The sequence below is a fragment of the Argopecten irradians genome, chromosome 5 (assembly GCF_041381155.1).
Source record: "Argopecten irradians isolate NY chromosome 5, Ai_NY, whole genome shotgun sequence".
Taxonomy (NCBI): domain Eukaryota; kingdom Metazoa; phylum Mollusca; class Bivalvia; order Pectinida; family Pectinidae; genus Argopecten; species Argopecten irradians.
In genome coordinates this window covers 39,026,761-39,039,682 of record NC_091138.1, presented here as the reverse complement: position 1 = coordinate 39,039,682, position 12,922 = coordinate 39,026,761, and the positions used below count along the sequence as shown (strand labels likewise).

General features: G+C 36.2%; 1 protein-coding gene across 1 annotated transcript in view; it reads left to right on the top strand.

Moving 5' to 3' along the window:
* LOC138323797 (zinc transporter ZIP11-like) overlaps positions 1-12,922 on the top strand; it is a 31,268-nt gene that overhangs the window by 2,067 nt on the left and 16,279 nt on the right. The window contains exons 3-8 of the mRNA XM_069268644.1: positions 623-790; positions 1,510-1,615; positions 2,690-2,872; positions 3,457-3,526; positions 4,309-4,407; positions 4,875-5,033. Of these exons, the coding sequence (XP_069124745.1) occupies positions 623-790; positions 1,510-1,615; positions 2,690-2,872; positions 3,457-3,526; positions 4,309-4,407; positions 4,875-5,033 (785 nt within the window). The remainder of the gene's footprint in view (positions 1-622; positions 791-1,509; positions 1,616-2,689; positions 2,873-3,456; positions 3,527-4,308; positions 4,408-4,874; positions 5,034-12,922) is intronic.

Below are 12,922 nucleotides of genomic sequence, written 5' to 3'. Positions count from 1 at the left end.
GAAAGATATATGTAGATAATTATATATTAGTCCAAATTTCAAAGTCTAAAATTCTTTTCATTTATATATTATACTACATTTGGTCTTTATATATGCCTGGGCAATTGAAATCGAGGCCTCGAAAACGGGGAGGGGCGCTTAAAGGGACATGAGCGCTTATTAGGTTGAATACGGTATATATATGTCTAATTAATACAAAAAATAATATCAAATAATTTATTTCGCCTTTGGTGTATGCACAATCAGTTTCATATAGGATATAGTGCCACAGAATTTTTTCAGGATGCAATTAATTACTTTTCATATTTTCTACTTGAAGTCAAATTAGAAGCTCAAACTTTTCAGTGGTGGTAACGGTGTAAAGTAAGTAACTTTTGTAACTGAAGAAAAGCACTAAATCGTCTGCTGCTGTTTTTGATAGTGAAAAAATACCATTTGTCAGCGGTGGAGCATCTATAATATACATCACAAAAAATTAGGAAAGGCTACCAATATAGAGATATTTATTTTATTGTACCAGGTACGGAATATAATAATTATATTATTCTATTATACCTTTACTGACATAATTTCATACAGCATACATATATTTGAATTATATACATGTATCTACTATTGACAGGTGATGACCGCAGCCTCGTACTGGTCACTCCTGGCCCCAGCCATAGAAATGGCTGAACGGTCTGGTTTGTACGGCGACCAGGGACAGTGGGCCTTCATTCCTGTCAGCATCGGCTTTATACTTGGGTCCATCTTTGTGTACGGTGCTGACGTTCTAATGCCATATTTGGTAAGTGATTCCTCCTTTAACAAACTGGCTGGACCAGTAACTATTTATCAACTCATTTCATTCACAGTGAACTAATCCAGCCTTGTTAATACATCAGTGATTTTTCAGGGTATTTTGGGGAAAAAGTTTTTGTAACAAATTGGGAATTTTTAAAAGCAAAAAGAGCAGTTTTCGGAAAAAGTTACATATTACTAAACATGGTATTATAGATGATTCAATATTGTAAAACAGTAAACTGTTTCATATTATCAAAAGATGACAACCATCAAAACAGTTTCAGAGTAGTTTGTTTTAGATTAGACAACGAGGGGAGATATTTTCGGATTTTATTTGTTTTTCAGTGATTTGATTTGGGAATTTTTCATTGTAATTGAGAAAAAAATAGGGGGTTTGGCATTGGGAATGGGGTCGTTTACCGACCCCAGATATATATAAGGAGAAAAATCACTGTGCATGTAATGTACTTCTGTGTTGGTAGGATATTTATGTAATCTTTGATCTTTTATGTATTTAGAGAAATATTTGATGGGTTGTACATACAGTATGTTATACGAGATACACTTTTACTGATATAGTTAATGTATGTGATAAAAGATATAGGTATGTCTATTATATGAAATTGTTTGTAAATTCAGTCATGAATCATTCCGTTAATGTTAATTATGTTATGTGTGTGTTTTGTTTCTGTATTTAATGCTTCAGTGTTTGATGTGTTTCAGGGAGCCAACAGTTCCAATCTCATTGTTACACTAGAATCAGCTTCATCCAAAGTAGAAAAGGAAGATAATGTACATATAGATTTTAACCAAACTAATTATACATCTAGTAAGTAAAATGTTATAAAATAGTTGATATTCATTTGTAACTGCCGATTTTTCCAAGTTAACTTCATTCTATTGGTTGAAAATCAAAAAATAATTATAAACCTTATTTTACATTGATTGAGAAACAAGTTATACAACTCTCGATGGCCCGGATGTAAGCGTGCGAGGGGTCTTAGTGTGGGAGGAAAGCAAAATGCCCGGAGAAAACCCATGTGATCGGGCAGCTAGGTGACCCCTAACCTTTTCACGTCTGTGCCGGGGATTGAACCCCGGCCGGCTAGGTGAATGGCGAGCGGCTTAACCACTACACGACCTGACCACTGATTGAAGTTAAATGGATGTAATTAACATGAAAATATCTTTTAAAGTATTCATTTAATCACCCTAGACTGTCAGAGTGTCAATCTAGAGTTTACAATATAATTTCTTTTCAGGAACCATTTGTCTAAGTATTTGCTCTGTAGAACTAGCGGTACCAAGTTTTTTGAGATGAATGACATTGATATTTATCATCAAATGTTAATCAAATAGTTATGGTAATGAGTTCTGCCCATTTTTAAGAGTCTCAAAGATATACATATGTAGCCTTTTGTTTACTACTTTGTGGATACTTAAGTGTAGGAGAGGGGCATAGCATCCTACAATGTGGAAATCAGTTGAAATCTTGATTGAACTGGCGTAGATCAAAATGAATACAGAGGCCTCACTAGGGATCCAGGAAAATAGTAAAAACAGAGAGTCCAACATGGTAGTTCCTTCCAGTAAACTAATTATTACTTGGAGTGTTGTTGACATGTTTCTACTCGAAGGGAGCCATCCTCAGAACCAAGAGGATGTCCCTTGGAGCCAAACCATGTCAACAACACTCTGACAAATAATCAGGTTTTTTTAAGGAACTTCTGTGTTGGACTCACTTTTTTTTACATATTCTGTGTGGACAGTGAATGTATCCAAAGATTAATTCAAGTGAAACTGATATTTTAATGCAGAAAGAAAACATTCACAAATAAAAAAAAAATTCTCGTCAGATATTTTTGTTCCCACTTACAAAGATGTGTATTTATTTTTGTTTCAGGAGAACCATTTTCAATATCAACGAATCCTGCCCAGAGAAGGAAACAGCCCAATTCTGGCCCAGATTCACATAGAGATAACCTAGATATAGAGGAGCATGGTGTGGGAGGGGCTAGCTCTGTAGGAATTCGGTGGAAACGCATTTTATTACTTATCATAGCCATCACTATACACAACATTCCAGGTAATTACATCATCAATTTATGTATAGTTGGTTAGTTTTGCAGGTGAAAAAAATTTCAACTTTGAAGGAGGTGATAAAACTTTATTGAATCAAAAGTTTGTGATCTAACATAAGGATATTCACGATAATTTTGAATTTCAAATTATTCAAGAATCAATTTTTCATGAGTATTGATATTATCCTGTGATATTGCAGAAAAAGTCATCATCATGAAACTAATTGGCTTTAAGATCTACAAAACAGATATATACGCTAAGCACATAAAGCTTAACTTTTGTTTAGAATGGATTCAACTGGCATTTTTCTCAGATTTAAGGGCATTATAATTAGAGCAGAAATCAGTAATAACTGACAATCCACCAGCCCTCAATCTAACCATCCTACAATGTAGTTCTACATGTGACTTTGCAATATACATTATTCATGTTTTAACATTTACTCTGCCATTGAAAGCATACATATGTCTGTGCATCCAGGGGTTGGTGAATACTGACTGTCATTAAAGAAGTTGCAGTATAGAAAAAGAATGCTTAATGGAATAGTATGCTTCAGTTTAACTAACTAATCTTGTATTCCTGTTACAGAGGGTCTAGCTGTGGGAGTAGGGTTTGGTGCTATAGGAAAAACACCTTCTGCTACATTTGAAAATGCCAGGTAAGACAATCATCATCTACCAAATCTGCTATATTTAAAAATGCCAGGTAAGACAATCATCTTCTACCAATTCTGCTACATTTGAAAATGCCAGGTAAGATAATCATCTTCTACCAATTCTGCTACACTTGAAAATGCCAGGTAAGATAATCATCTTCTACCAATTCTGCTACATTTGTAAATGCCAGGTAAGACAATCATCTTCTACTAATTTTAACACAAATTGTTTATTTCTTTATAATATTTTCTTTCCATATTTGTTTGTATTATGTGTTGCTCCTTTTCATACAATGTTATTTTACCTATACTTTCTCAAAATGTCACTTAATAACTTTTTCCATCTCTTTTTGAGTTCACTGTGCACCTTATCTCGTCTCTGTCATTTTGAAAAGATAAGATGCAAAGGGGTTAAGAAGGGAGGGAGGAGATGGAAAAATTAATCTTCGTGCCATTCTGAAGACTTGGATGGCTGAGTGGTTAAGTGTTCGGACATTCAACCACTATATAAATTGCCCTCCACCTCTGGGTAGAGTGTACAAAACAGTTTTGATACCAAAACAACGTGGTTGAGGTACTGTTTGCCGTAGATTAATCTCACCTGCCGATGATTGTGACATTATATTTTGACATGTTATTTCACAGTCACCAGGTTGTGGGACTAATCGAAAATGATGAACTGCATGAAAAACTGAAAGCCTAGCTTGAACATATCTACAAAACTCTTTAATGTGATATGCTGATATATTATTATTGATAATTCTATTTGATATTTTAATTTTCAGAAATTTAGCAATAGGAATTGGTATACAGAATTTCCCAGAGGGGCTGGCGGTCAGTTTACCATTACGTGGATCAGGGATGTCAGTGTGGAAAAGCTTTTGGTAGGTGTATGTGGAATGGAGCTTAGAAACGAATTCATTTTACTAATTAAATATACATAGACAATTAACAACAGGGTTTTATATGTACAGTTTTATTCCAATGACCTAGTATTATCTAACTGTAGGAAACTTTGTTATAATTTATAATGAAAACGTCTGCCAAAAAAAAGGTGAATTTTCAAATATAATGTTTTACCTCTAAGAATGAGGTAGAAATACATTATAGGGGGTTGTTCTAGCGATTTTAAATTTTTGCAATTTAACTATTGGGTAAATATACTTGAAAATTCATTAATTTTTCTATTTTTAATGGATCAAATTTTCACTATCATAGCAATTTCCAGTGAAACTGCAAAAATATGGTAAGCAACTCAAAAGTATAAGGAAACAAAATGAGTTAAAACACTAAATCTTTAAATGATTCATCATAATAGACAAACTAATCATTACAAATTATCGATTGTCAGGTATGGACAATTGAGTGGGATGGTGGAGCCGATTGCGGGTCTATTTGGAGTGGTGGCAGTGTCTATAGCGGAGCCCCTCCTCCCCTACTCTCTAGCCTTCGCTGCAGGGGCTATGATATATGTAGTTGTTGATGACATCATACCTGAGGCACAAACATGGTAAGTATATATATAAAAGCGTAACTATTTGCTTTGTACATCTATAGCTAAATAACACAGCTAGTAATTTTGATCTGTATAATTTTTGTCTTAAATTATGGATGTCTTTTATCGGTGAATAGGTATTCAATGTGTGCATTAGATATTTCATTTTACAGAATACATAGAATATAATATATATCTCTGGCCACCTAATGATATTTCTCTATTCAGTTTTATACTTAAGATGCCAAATTTTCAAACACATATTAGAATTATACGTCAACTGTGCCATTAACCAAGTTTTAAAAAGTGGAATAAGAAGATTCTTTTATCTTTATTTAGAAACAAGATTTACACCTACGAAGTAGTAAATTACACAGCCCATAACCACATTTGGGAGTTGTATGATGCTTTTATAGGTCAATAATTTCTCTTCAGTACCAAAACTTTCCTCAACAAGAGCGTAAAACAAAATGAAACCTTACTAAAACAAAAATATATATTTTGTAACTAGTATGAATTGTCTCCCCTTTGCTTTTCCATTGTCGAAGATAATTACAGAAGTTATCTCCCTTCCATAGATAAAATGCAGCATAAATACAAGTCTCTGTTTCAATTAAGATTTATTAGAGAGAAAAAAACCAAACCAAGTGAAAAATTTCACAGGATATGTGACAGTATTCATATTATAATGAATTCGAGTACCCATTTCTTCTGAATTCAATGTTTATACATTGTGATTGAATTTTAGTATAATTATATTTCAGCATAGATAATGGTTTACACCTTGTTTATAATATAAGTTTGATATTGTACAAATTCAAAATTAATAGAAAATTGCAGAGGAATATATCTTAAAGTGAATAGTCGGGCAAAGAAAATCAGTCTAAATGTGTTAATTGGCCTTCCAAAAGTTCTCATATATTAAAACGACGGTCAAGTTCTGCTTACGTTTCCCAGTTCTGACCATTGAAATAAAGAAAAGTTGAAAGCATTGAAAGCGAGGCTGCGTGGAAATGTAACCACGGACATAGTCAGCCGGGAGGACGTTTAAGGATTCCTATACTTTAAATTAAATTCTTCGTACACAGGCAGATTTTGACAAGAGATTTTATTTTTCTATTTCTTAAGAAATTATACTGGATACATTCACACTATTTTTACCGACTTTAGGCATCCTTGCCCGACTGTTCACTTTAAGATTTTTTTTATTTCCTAGATGTGAAAGATGATACAAAAATTCAACCGTCTCACAAAAGTGTATAGAATACAACTCCCAGTGTGAAAAGAAACAATTGATATGAAAAATGAACCAAAGTTTATTTATAAAAAGTATCCTCAAATAATTGCTTTATATTGCATCATTACATCAAGATTGCATGAATATACAATGTATAGATATAAATCAACATTATGAAACATGCAACTTCATTCAAAATCTGATTAACTCAAAGGTAGAAGAATGGATGTAATACTTGAGTTATTAAAGTATCTGAATAAAGTTAACTTGAATATACATGTAGTGTAATGTTAAGATGAAATCACCAAAATTCTGCAAATTAAACAGGGTGTTTTATTCTATGATTTAAGGTTAATTAGGTTCTACTCTTCAAATGTGCTTGTCTTTGTACCTGTTAGAATTTTAAAGATAATAAGGAATCTAAAATCAGCTTCTGTTTACAGTAATATTGTAGAAATGTGAAGCATGCACTTTTCCATTCATTGGATGGGTGGTTGGGTACCACAAGCCATATGTGTGTGCATGGGAATTTTAATGGCCTGTTGAAAATTTGAAAGTCTTACATAGGCAAGGAGCAAATAGTCCTTAGGGATTTTGAGAGCAATTGGGAGCTGGGAAAATTCAGATGTAAAATATTATGTATACCAATGATAATTTACATAACTTGATTACAAAACAGATTCTTTTGTCTTATTTAAAAAAGGAAAGCAAAGTGCAAAAATAAGAATGTGTGTTAATTAAGTAGGTATCATTAAGCATGTAAGAGTTGTACTAGATTTGACCCAGTAAGCACCCCATTGTGCCTCTCTCCCATTTTTGAAACCTCATTTTCACTTACCTTTTAATTAGATGCAGACTGAAAATATGAAAAGCAATCATTTTTTTATTTGATTGCTTTTGCAAATTGATTTATGACTTACATGATTAGTCCATATTCATGTTTGGTCCTATTAAACATCCCCTCATTTTTCCAGGATTTAAGCATCCTACCATGTGGTTACTTATTGGGTCAAATACAGTATGTGTGTCAGTATACTTGTATTCATGGTTACAGATTTGTGTGGATTATTAGACTGTAATAGATTGTTAACAGGTGGGGCTTCAACCCTTGTTGCTATTTGGGTACCTGTTTTCTGATACAGAAATACAGTTGGAATGTAAAGATCATTGAATATCGTTTTGATATATTGTTAGGAAATAAGCCCCAGGAATTGTCTAGTTATTGGCTCACCTCGGCCGAAGGGCCTGTGAGCTTATGTCAGGTTGCGGCATCTGTCATCCGTCCGTCTGCCAACATTTCCTTTAAATCATTACTAGTCATAGAGTATAAATTTGGCTTGAAACATCCTTGGGGAAGGGGAACAGAGTTTGTATAGATCTTGGATCTGACCACTCAGGAGCAGGAAGGGTGGGGCCCAATAAGATTAAGGTTGTATTCTTCTGAGGTTTCAGTCCCGTTGAAGTCTCGTTTCAACATAGATCAAAGAAGTTATGAGATTTCCAAATATAATTTATCAATATCTGTAGCAAGTTGCCAGATGCAAATTTTGTCAAAAAATTACATTTCTATTTTTAGTAGATTTTGTAATACGGAGATTTTAAGAAATGGCCCATTTGGTGGCCATTTTGAAATTGTGTCTTTTTTCGCTTCAAGTAGAGCCACAGTTTTACCATTTTTTACTAATTTTTTTTTTACTTAAATCATCACTGCTCCAGCATTTTTAGCTGTATTTAGCTCATTTTTGCTGCAAATCGTTACTAGGTTCGTAATAATTAAAATGTTGAGCATTAATATTTGAAACAATACACTTTTGTGACTTTATTTTTACATTTAATGGTAATTTGGACACTTTTAGTTTTAACTCTAAAATACTGAAAAATAACAAAAATTCAAATGAGGCAAAAAAGTAAGCACACAGACCCCCAATTTTTCTTTCTGATTTAGAAAGAACAACCGTTTCCCTATTGATATGCAAAATAACAACAAAAGTTTAATACCAAAACGTTTTCTATAAAGGGTTAAATTTGGCAAAAATGGCTGAAAATGGTGCATTTTGTAGCACAAAATTAAGGGGTAGGGGTAGCATATATTGTTATTCTGAGAAAAAATATTAGTCTAATTGATCAAAACTGGTATAGTTTTAAAGAAGACTACTAGAAAATGAATTCTACAAGTATTCATACATATCAAACACCTCATTAGGAAATTATGGATTTAATTTCTATCTTATATGGTCAAAACGGCAAAATTCCCATAAAATCCAATATTTTGTCAACTAGGTCTATTTGAGTGACAAAAGCTCAAAAACGAGCACATGGACATATGTTTTTTCTTCCATTTTCTTTTGTAGAATGAACTCCTTTTTCCAAAAATCTATATGAGAAAAAAAGTTTAATACAAGAAAATTTTGACTTCTCAGAGGTGTACATCCTTAAACAGTGGTATATATGATGTTATACCACCCTGGTAGAATATTATATAATAACCTTAATGCTTACGCCCTCTGTAATTAACTAATTTTACCAGGGTAGTATAACACAATATGAACATCCGCAAAGGTCCATAATTGAAAATATCTCACATGCGTAAGAGGATTACTAAGGGAAGAGCATATGTCACTAGGGAAAGAGAATATGTCACTAGGGGAAGAGGATTTGTCACTAGAGGAAGAGGATGTGTCACAAGGGGAAGAGGATGTGTCACTAAGGGAAAAGGATGTGTCACTAAAGAAAGAGGATTTGTCACTAGGGGAAGATGATTTGTCACTAGGGGAAGAGGATATGTCACTAGGGAAAGATGATGTGACATTAGGTGAAGAGGATGTGTCACTAGGGGAAGAGGATGTGTCATTAGGGGAAGAGGATTTGTCACTAGGAAAAAATGGTATCATGTTGGATGGGAAATTACATTGGAGACCGGAGTTGGAGGCGGTTATGGCTAAGAAAGGGGTCACTAGGGGAAGAGGAAGTGTCATTAGGGGAAGAGTATATATTACTTGGGAAAAAGGATATGACACTAGAGGAAGAGGATATGTCACTAGGGAAAGATGATGTGTCACTAGGGGAAAAGAATATGTCACTAGGGGAAGAGGATACGTTTCTAGGGAAAGATGATGTGTCACTAGGGGAAGAGCATATGTCACTAGGGGAATAGTATATGTCACTTAGGGAAGAGGATTTGTCACTAGAGGAAGAGGATGTGTCACAAGGAGAAGAGGATGTGTCACTAAGGGAAAAGGATGTGTCACTAAAGAAAGAGGATTTGTCACTAGGGGAAGATGATTTGTCACTAGGGGAAGAGGATGTGTCACTAAGGGAAGAGGATATGACACTGAAGAAAGGATTTGTCACTGGAGGAAGAGGATTTGTCACTAGGAGAAGATGATGTGTCACTAAGGGAAAAGGATGTGTCTTTAAAGAGAGAGGATTTGTCATTAGGGGAAGATGATTTGTCACTAGGGGAAGAGGATGTGTCACTAGGGAAAGATGATTTGTCAGTAGGGGAAAAGGATATGTCACTAGGGAAAGATGATGTGTCATTAGGTGAAGCGGCTTTGTCACTAGGGAAAGATGATGTGTCACTAGGGAAAGATGATGTGTCACTAGGGGAAGAGGATGTGTCACTAAGGGAAGAGGATTTGTCATTAGGTGAAGATGATTTGTCACTAGGGAAAGATGATGTGTCACTAAGGGAAAAGGATGTGTCACATGGGAAAGATAATGTGTCACTAGGGGAAGAGGATGTGTCACTAGGGGAAGTGGATAAGTCACTAGGGGAAAAAGATGTGTCACTAGGGGAAGAGAATGTGTCACTAGGGGAATAGTATATGTCAATAGGGGAAAAGTTTTTGTTACTAGGAGAAGATTGAAAAGGATTTGTCACTAGGGGAAGAGGATTTGTCACTAGGGGAAAAGTATATGTCACTAAGGGAAGATGATGTGTCACTAGGGAAGAGTATATGTTACAATGGGAAGAGGATTTGTCACTAGGGAATAAGGATTTGTCACAAGGGGAATAGTTTATGTCACTAGGGAAAGATGATGTGTCACTAGGGGAAGAGGATGTGTCACTAGAGGAAGAGTATATGTTACAAGGGGAAGAGGATTTGTCACTAGGAAAAAAAATGGTATCATGTTGGATGGGAAATCACATAGGAGACCTGAGTTGTAGGCGGTAATGGCTAAGAAAGGTGTCACTCGGGGAAGAGGATGTGTCATTAGGGGAAGAGGATATGTCACTAGGGGAAGAGGATGTGTCACTAGGGGAAGAGGATTTGTCACTAGGGGAAGAGGATTTATCACTAGAGGAAGAGGATGTATCACTAGGGGAAGAGGATATGTCACTAGGGGAAGAGGATGTATCACTAGGGGACGAGGATTTGTCACTAGGGAAAGATGATGTATCACTAGGGAAAGATGATGTGTCACTAAGGGAAGATGATGTGTCACTAGGGAAGAGTATATGTTACAATGGGAAGAGGATTTGTCACTAGGGAATAAGGATTTGTCACAAGGGGAATAGTTTATGTCACTAGGGAAAGATAATGTGTCACTAGGGGAAGAGGATGTGTCACTAGAGGAAGAGTATATGTTACAAGGGGAAGAGGATTTGTCACTAGGAAAAAATGGTATCATGTTGGATGGGAAATTACATAGGAGACCTGAGTTGTAGGCAGTTATGGCTAAGAAAGGGGTTAATAGGGGAAGAGGATTCGTCACAAGGGGAAGAGGATATGTCACTAGGGGAAGAGGATGTGTCACTAGGGGAAGAGAATGTGTCACTAGGGGAATAGTATATGTCAATAGGGGAAAAGTTTTTGTTACTAGGAGAAGAGGATTTGTCACTAGGGGAAAAGTATATGTCACTAAGGGAAGATGATGTGTCACTAGGGAAGAGTATATGTTACAATGGGAAGAGGATTTGTCATTAGGGAATAAGGATTTGTCACAAGGGGAATAGTTTATGTCACTAGGGAAAGATGATGTGTCACTAGGGGAAGAGGATGTGTCACTAGAGGAAGAGTATATGTTACAAGTGGAAGAGGATTTGTCACTAGGAAAAAAAATGGTATCATGTTGGATGGGAAATCACATAGGAGACCTGAGTTGTAGGCGGTAATGGCGAAGAAAGGGGTCACTCGGGGAAGAGGATGTGTCATTAGGGGAAGAGGATATGTCACTAGGGGAAGAGGATGTGTCACTAGGGGAAGAGGATTTGTCACTAGGGGAAGAAGATTTGTCACTAGGGGAAGAGGATGTGTCACTAAGGGAAAAGGATGTGTCACTAGAGGAAGAGGATGTATCACTAGAGGAAGAGGATTTATCACTAAAGGAAGAGGATGTATCACTAGGGGAAGAGGATATGTCGCTAGGGGAAGAGGATGTATCACTAGGGGACGAGGATTTGTCACTAGGGGAAGAGGATGTGTCACTAAGGGAAAAGGATGTGTCACTAGGGGAAGAGGATGTATCACTAGAGGAAGAGGATTTATCACTAAAGGAAGAGGATGTATCACTAGGGGAAGAGGATATGTCACTAGGGGAAGAGGATGTATCACTAGGGGACGAGGATTTGTCACTAGGGGAAGAGGATGTATCACTAGGGAAAGATGATGTGTCACTAAGGGAAGATGATGTGTCACTAAGGGAAGATGATGTGTCACTAGGGAAGAGTATATGTTACAATGGGAAGAGGATTTGTCACTAGGGAATAAGAATTTGTCACAAGGGGAATAGTTTATGTCACTAGGGAAAGATGATGTGTCACTAGGGGAAGAGGATGTGTCACTAGAGGAAGAGGATATGTTACAAGGGGAAGAGGATTTGTCACTAGGAAAAAATGGTATCATGTTGGATGGGAAATTACATAGGAGACCTGAGTTGTAGGCGGTTATGGCTAAGAAAGGGGTTACTAGGGGAAGAGGATTCGTCACAAGGGGAAGAGGATATGTCACTAGGGGAAGAGGATGTGTCACTAGGGGAAGAGGATTTGTCACTAGGGGAATAGGATTTATCACTAGAGGAAGAGGATGTATCACTAGGGGAAGAGGATATGTCACTAGGGGAAGAGGATGTATCACTAGGGGAAGAGGATTTGTCACTAGGGAAAGATGATGTATCACTAGGGAAAGATGATGTGTCACTAGGGGAAGAGGATTTGTCACTAAGGAAAAAAGTATTTGTCACTAGGGGAAGAGGATTTATTACTAGGAGAAAAGTTTGTGTCACTAGGGGAAGAGGATTTTACACTAGGGGAAGAGGATATGTCACTAGGGAAAGATGATGTGTCACTAGGGGAAGAGTATTTGTCACTAAGGGAAGAGGATTTGACACTAAAGAAAGATGATGTGTCACTAGGGAAAGAGGATGTGTCACAAGGGTAAAAGGATGTGTCACTTGGGAAAGATGATGTGTCACTAGGGGAAAAGGATGTGTCACAAGGGAAAGATGATGTGTCACTAAGGGAAGAGTTCGTGTTAATAGGGGAAGAGGATATGTCACTAGGGGAATAGTTTATGTTACTAGAGGAATAGTTTATGTCACTAGGGAAAAATGATGTGTCACTAACGGAAGAGGATGTGTCACTAGGGGAAGAGAATGTGCTACTAGAGGAACAGTTTATGTCACTAGGAAAAGATGAAGTGTCTCTAACGGAAGAGGATTTGTC